At 39.6% G+C, this 15435-nt stretch overlaps 1 protein-coding gene across 1 annotated transcript in view; it reads left to right on the top strand.

Annotated features, from left to right (window-relative positions):
* Positions 1-8757, top strand: part of LOC122799668 — a 581145-nt gene extending 572388 nt beyond the window's left edge. Inside the window, exons 5-6 of the mRNA XM_044068873.1 lie at positions 4709-4893; positions 7273-8757. Coding sequence (XP_043924808.1) covers positions 4709-4893; positions 7273-7760 — 673 coding nt within the window. The 3' untranslated portion in view covers positions 7761-8757. The remainder of the gene's footprint in view (positions 1-4708; positions 4894-7272) is intronic.
* Positions 8758-15435: the final 6678 nt, after the last annotated feature.

Raw genomic sequence — 15435 nt, 5'->3', positions numbered from 1 at the left:
AAAACAGAAGGGCTTGGGGGCTCAGAAGCCTACAAATAGTCTATACCACTTAGCAGGAAAGGCAGGAAACAAGCTTAATTTTTTTTTCTGTTTCCCAGATGCTCTCTTTGTACACGGTAGGAGTGCCTGAAATCAGAATATGATCTCACTGCACTCAGTTGAGTGAGCAAATGAGATGGGCCCAGAAGGAGTATCCAAACACAAATTTACAAGAGGGGCGGGCACTTTCAAGGCCACTAAGATTAACACCAAAACAAAAACAGGGAGGGTGGCTGGGACTAACTGAAGAGCAGAGTCAAAACTTCCAGTTCAGTTAATATTCCTGCAACACAGTTAAAATCAATTTAAATACTGCATTTTTTTAAAAAAAAGTGCAGATAAAGGTACTTAAATTCTCTTATACATCCAGTTGAATACAGAAAGTTCTTAGCTGGCCAAAGCTGAGGTTTTTAAGCAGAAAATATTTCACACTGTACCACTTAAATAGGCAAGGAAAGGAAATCAAAGAATGTGGCTACCCCACACCTGTAATTACTAGCAAATAACAAAATTCAGCAAACACTGACTAACTTCCAGTTCAGTTAATATTCCTGCAACACAGTTAAAATCAATTTAAATACTGTATTTTTTTTTTAAAAAGTGCAGATAAAGGTACTTAAATTCTCTTATACGTCCTGTTGAATACAGCAAGTTCTTAGCCGGCCAAAGCTGAGGTTTTTAAGCAGAAAATATTTCACACTGTACCACTTAAATAGGCAAGGACAGGAAATCAAAGAATGTGGCTACCCCACACCTGTAATTACTAGCAAATAAAAAAATTCAGCAAACACTGACTAACTTCCAGTTCAGTTAATAATCCTGCAACACAGTTAAAATCAATTTAAATACTGTATTTTTTTTTTAAAAAGTGCAGATGAAGGTACTTAAATTCTCTTATACGTCCTGTTGAATACAGCAAGTTCTTAGCCGGCCAAAGCTGAGGTTTTTAAGCAGAAAATATTTCACACTGTACCACTTAAATAGGCAAGGACAGGAAATCAAAGAATCCTTGTGTTGACTTAAAGGTATATATAGTTACACTTCTTGTGTCTATTTAAAGGTTTTATATATATATATATATATATATATATATATATATATATATATATATATATATATATATATAGTTACACTTCTTTTGGCTACTTAAAGGTATATATATAGTTACTCTTCTTGTGTCTATTTAAAGGTATATATGGTTACACTTCTTTTGTCTATTTAAAGGTATATATTCTTGTGTCTGTTTAAAGGTATATACTGTTACACTTTTTGTGTCTAATTAAATATATATATATAGTTAGACTTTCTGTGTCTATTTAAAGATATATAGTTACACTTCTTGTGTCTACTTAAAGGTATATATTGTCAGACTGCTTGTGTCTACTTAAAGGTATATATAGTTACACTTCTTGTGTCTATTTAAAGGTATATATAGTCACACTTCTTGTGTCTACTTCAAGGTATATATACTTACACTTCTTGTGTCTATTTAAAGGTGTATATAGTTACACTTCTTGTGTCTACTTAATGGTGTATATAGTTATACTTCTTGTGTCTACTTAAAGGTATATATAGTTACACTTCTTGTGTCTACTTAAAGGTATATATAGTTACACTTCTTGTGTCTAGTTAAAGGTATATATGGTTACACTTTTTGTGTCTATTTAAAAGAATATATACTTACACTTCTTGGGTCTACTTAAAGGAATATATAGTTACACTTCTTGTGTCTATTTAAAGGTATATATAGTCACACTTCTTGTGTCTACTTAAAGGTATATATATTTACACTTCTTGTGTCTATTTAAAGGTATATAAAGTTACACTTCTTCTGTCTATTTAAAGGTATATATAGTTACACTTCTTGTGTCTATTTAAAGGTATATACAGTTATACTTATTGTGTCTATTTAAAGGTATATATAGTTACACTTCTTGTGTCTATTTAAAGGTATATATAGTTACACTTCTTGTGCACTTAAAGGTATATATAGTTACACTTCTTTTGTCTACTTAAAGGTTAATACAGTTAAACTTCTTGTTTCTATTTAAAGGTGTATATCTATAGTTACACTTCTTGTGTCTATTTAAAGGTATATATAGTTACACTTCTTGTGTCTACTTAAAGGTATATATAGTTACACTTCTTGTGTCTATTTAAAGGTATATATAGTTACACTTCTTGTGTACACTTAAAGGTATATATAGTTACACTTCTTTTGTCTACTTAAAGGTTAATACAGTTACACTTCTTGTTTCTATTTAAAGGTGTATATCTATAGTTACACTTCTTGTGTCTATTTAAAGGTATATATAGTTACACTTCTTGTGTCTACTTAAAGGTATATATAGTTACACTTCTTGTGTCTATTTAAAGGTATATATAGTTACACTTCTTGTGTCTACTTAAAGGTATGTATAGTTACACTTCTTGTGTCTACTTAAGGGTATATATAGTTACACTTCTTGTGTCTATTTAAAGGTATATATAGTTACACTTCTTTTGTCTACTTAAAGGTTAATACAGTTACACTTCTTGTTTCTATTTAAAGGTGTATGTCTATAGTTACACTTCTTGTGTCTACTTAAAGGTATATATAGTTACACTTCTTGTGCCTATTTAAAGAAAGATATAGTTACATTTCTTGTGTCTACTTAAAGGTATATATAGTTACACTTCTTGTGTCTATTTAAAGGTATATATAGTTACACTTCTTGTGTCTATTTAAAGGTATATACAGTTACACTTCTTGTGTCTATTTAAAGGTATATATAGTTACACTTCTTGTGTATTTAAAGGTATATATAGTTACACTTCTTGTGTGTATTTAAAGGTATATATAGTTACACTTCTTGTGTGTATTTAAAGGTATATATAGTTACACTTCTTGTGTGTATTTAAAGGTATATATAGTTACACTTCTTGTGTGTATTTAAAGGTATATGTAGTTACACTTCTTGTGTGTATTTAAAGGTATATACAGTTACACTTCTTGTGTGTATTTACAGGTATATATAGTTACACTTCTTGTGTGTATTTAAAGGTATATATAGTTACACTTCTTGTGTGTATTTAAAGGTATATATAGTTACACTTCTTGTGTGTATTTAAAGGTATATATAGTTACACTTCTTGTGTGTATTTAAAGGTATATATAGTTACATTTTTGTGTGTATTTAAAGGTATATATAGTTACACTTCTTGTGTGTATTTAAAGGTATATATAGTTACACTTCTTGTGTGTATTTAAAGGTATATATAGTTACACTTTTTGTGTGTATTTAAAGGTATATATAGTTACACTTCTTGTGTGTATTTAAAGGTATATATAGTTGCACTTCTTAGGGTTCCTGTGATCATTTCCCTAATATTGTTCCTCATTTTTTATGACTGATTTGTTTTGAAAATGGTACCCAAGAGAAGTTCATTGACAAAACTGTCATTTCTAGATGTTACGCTAAGGGAGTGACATAGCTATATAAAGCATTCGCTTACTCTAAAATGTAGTCACTTATTTGATGAAAATGTGCAGTGTCTATAGAAAAGCACAAGTAAAAGTGGTCAGGTCACTGCGAAAGCAGGTTCTTGAATTATAAGGCAGACTAAAAACTAAAGAGAAGTTTAGTGGAATATGAATATGGGACCAGAACAGTGAAAATAGGGTAGGTTTTTCCTGAACTAGTGGTACAGCGGTAAGATTGCCAGTGGGACGGGGTAACTAGTAGTACAGCGGTAAGAATGCCAGTGGGACAGGGTAATTAGTAGGACAGCGGTAAGAGTGCCAGTGAGACAGGATAACTAGTAGTACAGTGGTAAGAGTGCCAGTGATACTGGATAACTAGTAGTACAGCTGTAGGAATACCAGTGGGACAGGTTAACTAGTAGTACAGCGGTAAGAGTGCCAGTGGGACTGGGTAACTAGTAGTACATTGGTAAGAGTGCCAGTGGGATAGGGTAACTAGTAGGACATCGGTAAGTGTGCCAGTGAGACAGGATAACTAGTAGTACAGTGGTAAGAATGCCAGTGGGACAGGGTAAATAGTAGTACAGTGGTAAGAGTGCCAGTGGGACAAGGTAACTAGTAGTACAGCGGTAAGAGTGCCATTGGGACAGGGTAACTAGTAGGACAGCGGTAAGAGTGCCAGTGGGACAGGGTAACTAGTAGTACAGTGGTAAGAATGCCAGTGGGACTGGGTAACTAGTAGTACAGCGGTAAGAGTGACAGTGGGACAGAGTTCTGAGATCTGGTAAGAACCTACTGATTGGGTGTAACTCAGACATGCTAAAATTTGTAATCTCATTTTGTATAATGTGGAGCTTTTGTCCCTGGGCCTCCACTGAAAATGGGCCTCCACCGCAGTCAGACCATGCCAGTAAGCACATAGAAATAAGTAAATAAACTATTTATTTTTACTGCATCTAGGGACCCTCTGACTACTGGAAGGTCAGCTGTACAGGGGCAAATAGTTAATTCCTTTATTGTTAGAGTGGGGTATGAGTCAACGTGGCTGTTATGGGAATTGAACCCAAATTATTTTCTGTCATGTTGTTTCATGGTAAGAGTGGTGCAGATATTGCATTATGTAACCTAACAGTCATGACTTTTCACATCTATTCAATGTCAGCAGTTGGACTGATTAACCTGCTCTGCTCTCCTATTTGCTTTCAGGAAATTCCTAATAGGATATTCAGGGAAGGATGGATCTGCAGGGTTTGTCCGAGAGCTTGCTTTGGTGGTCTTTGCAGGGCTGTTCACCTTTCCAGTGGCTGTATTTACTCAGTTTGTACCATTCTACCATTTACCACATGACCTATATGGAATCCACACCGAGAACACAGTCATAGGGATGATAGGTAGGTGATATTAATCAAATACAGCAGTGTGTCTTCTTTAATCTGAACAAGACTGGAATCTGTGAGATCCCAGACTGGTATTAGCTCATTTTGTGTACTTGTGTTTGTGTTATTTTAGACAGTTTTTTGAGACATTTAGAAAGTTTTTAAGTACATCAATGAATAACCTGAGTTATTACACCATATACTTAGCAGTTTGTGGTCACCTGAAAAGCTGAACATAAGTCGCTTCTCTTTACTGGATAATGGTGGATTTCCTGGATGTCTCGGGTAGATACAAAAAGGGCTGTTAAGTCCAACAAGGGTACTAAAAGTGCTCGATATAGGTAGAAAGTAGATAAAGGAAGGTGAGATGAGATGCTGCAAGCTGTGTGGTTATGGATGGACTGGAAAAATCCAAGTTCTTCTCCATTAGTTAGCAGATGCATTTTAGTACCTGCACATACCTACAGTTTGCTTACTGATAAATCCATGCGAGTTACCATTCTCATGAACTTCAAAAGCTTCCAGACGTAGAATGGGGTCCATTTTTGCCTTAATGTCAAAGAAACAGTTAGGGAAATTAAACACAAACAATGTCCTACTTTGGTAGACTTGGGATATACCTTTCCATATTCATGTCTTACTGAATGGTTAGAGTGCACCCCCTTGCTCTGATACCCCCATAATACTGGTATCAGTGCCTGTTCTCAGTTGAGGTACTGAGTACATGTTACAAAAAGCATCGGTCTCCATTTTCTGTACTTCAGTGTAGCACCCCAGAAGTTTATGCTACCCCCTAAACTTTATTTTGCAGAATGTGGCATTGATGATACAGATACTGAGTAAATACTTGAAGTACTCCAGATGTGTATGGTGACCCTTGGCCTTTATCCAGCAGAATGTGACAATGTTGTGACAAAAGTTAAGTACATTTGGCTTGCATCATACCATCGTCTGAAGTGCTGGAACCTAATTTAATGTCTGTACCACACTGAAGAATTCCTCTCCATTTCCCTGAACCACATAACACTACTCTGTGCTGTGATGCCTTCTCATTTGCACAGATCTTCCCTACTAAAGTGGAAGAAAACCTTACTAACCATACAGAGGTGAATGAACCCCAGAAGGCTTTGTGTATTTCCTCCTGCAACATACAGTGGGGAGTATGATACTCCTCACTGCTCCCCCAACAGAGAGAGGCCACCTGGCTTTGTTCACCCCAAATGACACATACAAGCTAGTTTCCTTACAGGGCAATGCAATGTGGTCACCCGAATCCCAGACTGGAAATTTCCACAGGATAGTGAGTTACCACTGATCTCAGAGTGGGCATGCACAGGGAGCGGTATGTTCTCCAATCCCATACTGGTAATGTGTTCAGGACAGAGTGTTCTCCCAATACCCTAGTAGTGTGTACAGGGCTATGTGGTCACACCTAGTCCCAGACTCATAGTGTACAAAGGGCAGTGTGTTCTCCATTCCCAGACTGGTCATTTCTACAGGATGGTATGTTATTGTGTTATATACATGCAGCAATGTACTTTCCAATCCTAGACTGATCATTTCTCCATGGTAGTATATTACCACTGATCTCAGACTGGACATGTGCACATAGCAGTGTGTTCTCCAATCCCAGTCTGGTAATGTGTGTAGAGCAGTTTTACCCCAGTCCCTAAGTGGGAGTACGTACAGAGCTGTGCGTCCCACCCAGTCCCAGACTGGTAGTGTGAAAGGGCAGTATGTTCCCAGTCCTGCACTGATAATATGGCAGTGCTCCTTCCTTCCCTGACAATTAATATGTATAAGACAGTGCCCCCCCCACCAGTTCCACACTGGTAATCTGTACAGAGGAATAAGTACCCCGCACCCAGACTGGTAATGTGCATAGAGTAGTATCTTCCCACTGATATCAGAGCAGTGACCCCTCTCCATCGTACATTGGTAATGTGTACAGGCCAGTGTGTTCCCACTTCTTAGACTGGCACAGTGCACTGTGTTACCACTCATCCCTGACTGGTAATCTATCCTGGGCAGCATGTACAAAACTGATTCCATCTAATGTGTACAAGGAATTGCATTCTTACTAATCCGTGATAGGTAATATGTACAGGGCACTGAGTTTCTACTAATCCCTGACTAGTAATCTGTATTGTGAAGTATATTCCTACTGATCCCACATTGGTCATGTACCCAAGGCAGGGTATTGCCAACAGATCCCAGGGTATATACAGGGAAGTGTATTTCCATCAGCACCTGCCTGGTAATGTGTAGAGGGCAGTGTTTCCAGGTAATTACAAACTATTACTGTGCAAAAGATATTAAGGTTCTTCTGATCTCAGACTGGTAACTGGGTGGATGTTTTCAAAGTTCCTGACATATATTTTTATTTGATTTTAGGTCTTTATGTCTTGATAACATGGATAGCTGATCGGTACAAGCGACATGATGATGACAGGACAGGATCTGGAGGAAGGTTGTCATGGTTACAGCATGAGACCGGACAGGCAGCTGCGCTTTACTATGTTTTCTTTGTGTGCCTTGTGGTTGTGGCTGATCCTGAAAAAGTAATTTCAACAGGGCTTCACCAGCACACAGGATCGTGCAACATGACTTCGACCATAACATCAGTACTAGGACAGGCCTTGCCTCGGAGGCCCTATCTCTGCACTGAGAATTATGACGAGGGTGTATTTGACTGGCATTGCTTGCCTGGTGGGCAGCATCCCCCTGACAATTTCACCTGGTACAGTATTTGTGGTACAGCCTACCCAAACCACGCTGAGTATATCTACAACGTTACAGCCTTCTGCCTGCTTGGACTCACTTTCTATAGGACGGTGTTGCATGGCTGGCTGAGGCATGGAACAAGAGTCAAAGCAGAGTAATGAACCCTAGGAGTGCAATGAACTCTAGCAGCATAATGAACCCTAGCAGTGTAATGAGCCCTAGCAGTGTAATGAACCCTAGCAGGATAATGAACCCTAGCAGGATAATGAACCCTAGCAGTGTAATGAGCCCTAGCAGTGTAATGAACCCTAGCAGGATAATGAACCCTAGCAGCGTAATGAACCCTAGCAGCATAATGAACCCTAGCGGCATAATGAACCCTAGCAGTGTAATGAACCCTAGCAGTGTAATGAACCCTAGCAGGAAAATGAACCCTAGCAGGATAATGAACCCTAGCAGTGTAATGAGCCCTAGCAGTGTAATGAACCCTAGCAGGATAATGAACCCTAGCAGCGTAATGAACCCTAGCAGCATAATGAACCCTAGCGGCATAATGAACCCTAGCAGGATAATGAACCCTAGCAGATAATGAACCCTAGCAGCGTAATGAACCCTAGCAGGATAATGAACCCTAGCAGCATCGTGAACCCTAGCAGTGTAATGAACCCTAGCAGGATAACGAACACTAGCAGCGCAATGAACCCTAGCAGGATAATGAACCCTAGCAGCATAACAAACCGTAGCAGTGTAATGAGCCCTAGCAGCATCACGAACCCTAGCAGCATCATGAACCCTAGCAGCGTCATGAACCCTAGCAGTGTAATGATTCCCAGCTTGCAGCATCTTTACTGTACCTCACCTCTTGCATTAACAACACAACATGGTTAAAGATTTTGAGCATTTTTCTTCCCTTGACCTTCATGCCTTGTACAGTTATACCTTTTACAGTCCCCCTTTTTTGATACTAAGTACTTTTAACTTGGAGCTAAGAAAAGGGTTGTCTTTTTTAACTTACATAAGTTATGAGCATTTGTCACTTCCTGGTGGTTGTAGTGTATTTTGTAATGAGCATTTATTTGCTTAACATTTGTTGACCAGGAAAGTCTGACTAGGATAGAGCCTATTTTCAGTGGAGGCCTGGGGAGAAACACTCCAGAAGCATGTCTTTGGAATGTGGGAGGAAACCGGAGTACCTGGGGGAAACCCACGCAAATGCAGGGAGGACATGCAGACTCTGCACAGAAGGCACCTCAGCCAAGAACCAAACCATAGACCCTCTTGTTGTGAGGTGATAATGTTAACTACTGCACCACTGTTAAGTTTCAGTGGGGATGTGAAAATGCTCTGATTTTCTATGCCTTATTTATCATGGCATATGCTGCTGTCCTCTCTGAAAGTTTGCTAACTCCATTTCTGCACTGTCTGAGGAGTGATTACTTCCCCCAAGGGTGTCTGTTTCTCAGAACTGTCTTACTACCGCTGCTTTGTTTCACGAATGATGTCTGCATGTCTTCCTTCAGTTTATTAGGTTCCTCCCACTATGGCTTGCCTGCATCTGTAGACTGCTGTCTTTCCAACTGCACACTCTAGAAACAGAATTGTCTGCATTTCATGTACGTTTCTGAACCCTCTTTGTACCCTTCACATGGTTGCATTTCCTGTAAATGATTAGCCCCAGCATGTGTGTCCTCTTTTGTAAGCAACAGTCTGCCTAGTGTTTCACTCCCTAAAAGAAAAACACGCCTGAGTCTTTCCTCTCTGGACATGAACTAACTAGGTCCCTCTCCCCTCTCTAAACCCACTGTCTAAACTGACCAGTCCCCATTCCTGCCTCTGACAGCTGAATAGCCAGCCAATGTCTGCTTTCTTCTCTTTGGATAAGATACTAAACCAAAGCCCCATCTTTTCAATTTGGAGGTAGCTCAGGTGAATTTAAAAGATCCCATGGCACTTATTAAAAAGTAGGTGAAGTTCTGTAGTGCCCTGGCCAAATTTATACTAATTGATATGGATAGCACATTGGGTTTCCCCTGAAAAAGAGGCCACTGGCCTAGTGAGACTAACTGGGTCAAAGCAAATAAAATAAGTAAATACATTAAAAGCATTATAATTTGATTGCTTTATTTTTCTTATTTTTCAGTTAATGTTCTTGCTGTTTTTCCTACCCCCTTGTTTTTTAACTGAGGACCTGCTGTCTGCTGTTCCCCTAGTCCCCATCCCACTTGTTTCATCTTTAGCTGTTAGGCTGATCCTATGTGGCTTGAGCTCAGAATTAGGGCCAGCTCTTGCCTGTGGTTAAAGGGTATCCAACCATCCTCTATTTGTATAACTTGATCTTTTTGTTTTCACTTTGGAGGCAAGTTTGTTTCATTGACTCTGTGGCTGTCAAACAGGTGTGGCTTGTGGTTTAAATCCCATCATTGCACCTCTTCCCCTTTGTTTGGAATACTTCATTTGGATGTTAATACTTAATTTGCTATGCTCACCGTACTTGGGGAAATCAACTATATTGTATCAAGCTTTTGTATTGCACCCCCTCAAGCTCTTTTACTGTGTTATGGAAACTAATTATGGTTTTGTAACTGCGTTTCATTTTTAATCATTTAATATGAATAATAAATGACATGTGTTGGGAATCAGTGCTTATCGCAAAGCAGCGATAATTATGTTTTATTCTTCACATATGCTGTAAAATGTAATGTCTGCTTTACTGCTACAGTTATTGATTATTTCTGTCTGATTGTTTTGTAGTTAAGTATATTTTGTGTTCTTGCTGTATTCTACATTCTTGTGGCCTTACTTGTGTCCAGACCTGATCTGCTGATTAGGATCAGTCCATCTACCTTGTTAAGAAAATCTAAATAATGATACCTTAACATACTTGTTTTAAAGTAATTCTGTTGCATTTCTGGAAGAAAAGATGCACCTGTTCTGAAAGCTTTGACCCAGTTTTTCAATAAGTTGGTAAGGAATTCTTGTGGTTTGGCACAGCTAATGGAAAACCAGTTTTACTTAAGCATCTCAAGGAATTTTCATCAGATGAATATAGGGTCTAGACCATGCAATATGGCTGCAGTGAGTTTTGCTAAATATTATAAACTTTAACAAAGAAATATGCAGTTCACTAATAGAAGAGGACCATTTGGCCTACCAGGAGTGACCATTTCCCTGACCCCTGGATATACTACAGAACCTACTCATTACCTCCAATGGAATTATGGGTATCTGCGCTGTAACATCCAATTGCTGGATCCTAAACATTTTGGTAAAATCAAGTTATAGCTTCACATTCAAATCTCTGGAAAAATGGGGGTTACTAAAGAAGTATAAATGGCAAATTCTTCAGCAGAAACAGTGGTGGCATTCTTCAGGTTTTTGTCTATTAAAATGGATTTTATAAGTCACAGAAAACACAGTAAATATTAATGTTGTAATAGTTCATAAACAATTTACAATATCTTACAAACATGCATCTCACCTTTGTAGTGCAAGAAATCTAGATAAAACCTAAAATATTGGGGGGACAAAGGCACACAAATAGGGACAGATTTTAAATATTGCTCTTACAATCTTAGTAAGTTGCTAGATTAAAAGTATGTGTATTAAAATACATTTTTGAAAGATGTGCAGTCTAAATCTCAAATGAATGTCATTATTTACTGACTTCAGTCCTCAATGATTTGGCAGAAAAGCACACATTTTATTAGGAACAGACAAAAATGTGGGGTGCAAATTTGGACATTGTGCAAAAATCTGGACAGTTGAGAGGTATGCTCACAAACCACTCGAGTTACACACGTACTGTCAGCAGAATTTTCTTCATCCAGCTGAGAGCTTTCATACAAGACTAAGCAATGCTGTCTGTGTTACTTGTTTGTTGAGATATTTAAAGAAAATAAAATGTATGACAGCATAAATATTACATAACCTACAATTAATATCCCTTTACCTGCACTAGACAGAGGTCAGCTATTAGTGCGGCAGCATTGTCCTTCATGTAAGTTTAAAGATGAAACATTGCAAAAAAAAAAAAAAACTTAACCTTGAACTGAAGTGGCAAAAAACAACGACAGAAATTTCACCAAGGCTGATGCTGCAAACCAAATGTTTGTAGAGGTGAAGCTGAGAACGCTGTCCACAAAGAATGATTCAAAGTTCTGTTTAAAATTAATTTTAATGTTTCCAAAATTAAAAATAAAAGAAAATAAAAGTCCCTTGTTATTAACAAACAATAAGCGCTTTCAAGTTGAATCTTCTTCTTTGTGGACAGCGTTCTCAGCTTCACCTCTACGAACATTTGGTTTGCAGCATTGGCCTTGGTGAAATTTCTGTTGTTGTTTTTGGCTGTTTTTTGTTTGGCAGCTTCACCTCAGCAGTGGGAAGACATATTTTTACTTTGAACTGAAGTGGGGGCTGTGCCCCCCACACCACCCCTACTTAAATATACCAACTCTGAGATCGCACCACAGTGGAGGAAATAACAAAGCCCCGAAAACGGTCCACCGATTTTTTTCCCTGTGAAAAAAGTCATGCCATGGCTTCACTATTTTCCACTTTAGGGTTCGATATTACAACGTTCAAACTTGTTTTAGTTAGGTGTTGTAATATAGACCCTATCACTAGACTGTAAGGAGTAAACAAACAGCTTGTTTTCCCCACTCATTATAAGAATTGCCTCATGATTTTCCCAGACATTATTGAATTTAATCAGTATTTTGACCTGATATCCTCTTCCAAAGGACTGTTCCAGTTTCTACCACCACCATTTCTATGCAAAAAAAAATCCATCCTTATGTATACACTTCACCATGCATCTTTTATCTTAAGACTCTGTCCTGTTGTTCTCTTACATTTTCTTTAGTGTTGATTCTGCAGACTTGTAATTTCTACAGAGGAGTACGTGCCCCACACCTAGACTGATAATGTGTGCAGAGTAGTCTGTTCGTACTGATACCAGAGTGGTAACATGCACAGAGCAGTGTCCTCTCCCCATCATACAATGGTAACGTGTACAGGTCACTGTGTTCCCACATCTCTGACTGGTAATGTAGACAGGGTAATGTGTTCCCACATATATCAGAGTGGTAACATGCACAGAGCAGTGTCAGCTCCCCATCATACACTGGTAATGTGTACAGGTCATTGTGTTCCCACATCTCTAACTGGTAATGTGTGCAGAGTAGTCTGTTCGTACTAATACCAGAGTGTTAACATGCACAGAGCAGGGTCCGCTCCCGATCATACAGCGGTAATGTGTACAGGTCACTGAGTTCCCACATCTCTGACTGGTAATGTGTGCAGCGTAGTCTGTTCGTACTGATACCAGAGTGGTAACATGCAGAGAGCAGTGTCCACTCCCCATCATACAGTGGTAACGTGTACAGGTCACTGTGTTCCCACATCTCTGACTGGTAATGTGTGCAGAGTAGTCTGTTTGTACTGATACCAGAGTGGTAACATGCACAGAACAGTGTCCGCTCCCCATCATACAGTGGTAACATGTACAGGTCACTGTGTTCCCACATCTCTGACTGGTAATGTGTGCAGAGTAGTCTGTTCGTACTGATACCAGGCTGGTATGCACAGAGCAGTGTCCGCTCCCCATCATACAGTGGTAACATGTACAGGTCACTGTGTTCCCACATCTCTGACTGGTAATGTAGACAGGGTAGTGTGTTTCCACTCATACCAGAGTGATAACATGCACAGAGCAGTGTCCGCTTCCCATCATACAGTGGTAATGTGTACAGGTCACTGTGTTCTCACATCTCTGAATGGTAATGTGTACAGAATAGTCTGTTCGCACTGTTACCAGAGTGGTAACATGCACAGAGCAGTATCCACTCCCCATCATACACTGGTAATGTGTACAGATCACTGTATTCCCACATCTCTGACTGGTAATGTAGACAGGGTAGTGTGTTCCCACTCATACCAGAGTGGTAACATGCACAGAGCAGTGTCCGCTCCCCGTTATACAGTGGTAACTTGTACAGGTCACTGTGTTCCCACATCTCTGACTGGTAATGTAGACAGGGTAGTGTGTTCCCACTCATACCAGAGTGGTAACATGCACAGAGCAGTGTCCGCTCCCCATCATACAGTGGTAACATGTACAGGTCACTGTGTTTCCACATCTCTCACTGATAATGTCTACAGTGTAGTGTGTTCCCACTGATGTCAGAGTGGTAGTGTGACAGACCAGTGTCCCCTATCCATCGTACTCTGGTAATGTGTACAGGCCAGTGTGTTCCCATGTCCCCTGACTGGTAATATATACAGTGTAGTGTGTTCCCACTAACACCAGAGTGGTAACATGCATAGAGCAGTGTCCCCCTCCCCATCATACACTGGTAATGTGTACAGGCCAGTGTCTTCCCACACCTGTGACTGGTAATGTGTACAGAGTAGTGTGTTCTTACCCATATCAGAGTGGTAACATGCACACAGCAGTGTCCCCTTCATATCATATACTGGTAATGTGTACAGACCAGTGTGTTCCCACATCTCTGACTGGTAATGTATACAGGGTAGTGTGTTCCCATTAATACCAGCGTGGTAATGTGCACAGACCAGTGTCCCCTACCCATTGTACAATGGTAATGTGTATAGGCCAGTGTGTCCCCACATCTCTCACTGGTAATATATACAGTGTGGTGTATTCCCACTGATACCAGAGTGGTAATGTGCACAGAGCAGTGTCTCCTCCCCATTGTACAATGGTAATGTGTACAGGCCAGTCTGTTCTCACATTCCCTGACTGGTAATGTATACAGTGTAGTGTGTTCTAACTAATACCAGAGAGGTAATGTGCACAAAGCAGTGTCCCCTCCCCATCATAAACTGGTAATGTGTACAGGCCAGTCTGTTCCCACATTCCCTGACTGGTAATGTAGACAGTGTAGTGTGTTCTCACTAATACCAGAGTGGTAATGTGCACAAAGCAGTGTCCCCTCCCCATCATAAACTGGTAATGTGTACAGGCCAGTCTGTTCCCACATTCCCTGACTGGTAATGTATACAGTGTAGTGTGTTCTAACTAATACCAGAGAGGTAATGTGCACAAAGCAGTGTCCCCTCCCCGTCATAAACTGGTAAAGTGTACAGGCCAGTGTGCCCCCACATCTCTGACTGGTAATGTATACAGTGTATTGTGTTCTTACTAATACCAGAGAGGTAACGTGCACAGAGCAAAGTAAGTGCCACCAAGTGGAGCTGTAGGTGTGGGACACTAGTTGGTATGTAAGATAATTGACCAGTGGCAAGTGTCATCATTCCAAAAGCAGCATGTGGCTAAAGGTCAAAGTGATATCAATTTGACCGTCTGAGTAAGGATGCTGTATCAGTCAGACTGTCATCACCTTTGCAGTGACCCTTGCACTTAACAAGTTGCTGTAAAAGTGGTAGAGCAGATTCTGTCCTTTCCTGATGTACTGACAACAAAATGAAAACCTCTGTTTTATTTTGTCCCTTTGCCAGCAGACTTTATCTTGAGTCAGTGATGACAACCCATCATTTCTGACTTCTTGACAGTATCAGATTTCCTGCTGTATCTTTCAAGTCATTTTAATTATTGCAGCATTCAGGGAATGAATATGAATGGGTCTTTCTCTCTAGAACATTCCCTGTGATCAGTATACACCTGAGCTCTTCTTTCTAGAAAATTCTCTGTGATCGGTATACACCTCAGCCTTTCTCTGTAGAACCTTCCCTGTGATCAGTATACACCTGTGCCCTTCTCTCTAGAACATTCCCTTTGATCAGTATACACCTGAGCCCTTTTCTCTAGAACATTCCCTGTGATCCGTGTATACCTGAGCCCTTCTCTCTAGA

The sequence above is a fragment of the Protopterus annectens genome, chromosome 4.part0 (genome assembly GCF_019279795.1).
Source record: "Protopterus annectens isolate FY-2018-M chromosome 4.part0, PAN1.0, whole genome shotgun sequence".
NCBI classification, from domain to species: domain Eukaryota; kingdom Metazoa; phylum Chordata; order Ceratodontiformes; family Protopteridae; genus Protopterus; species Protopterus annectens.
Note: the sequence above shows the minus strand (reverse complement) of the source record. Positions and strands in the feature narration are given on the sequence as shown.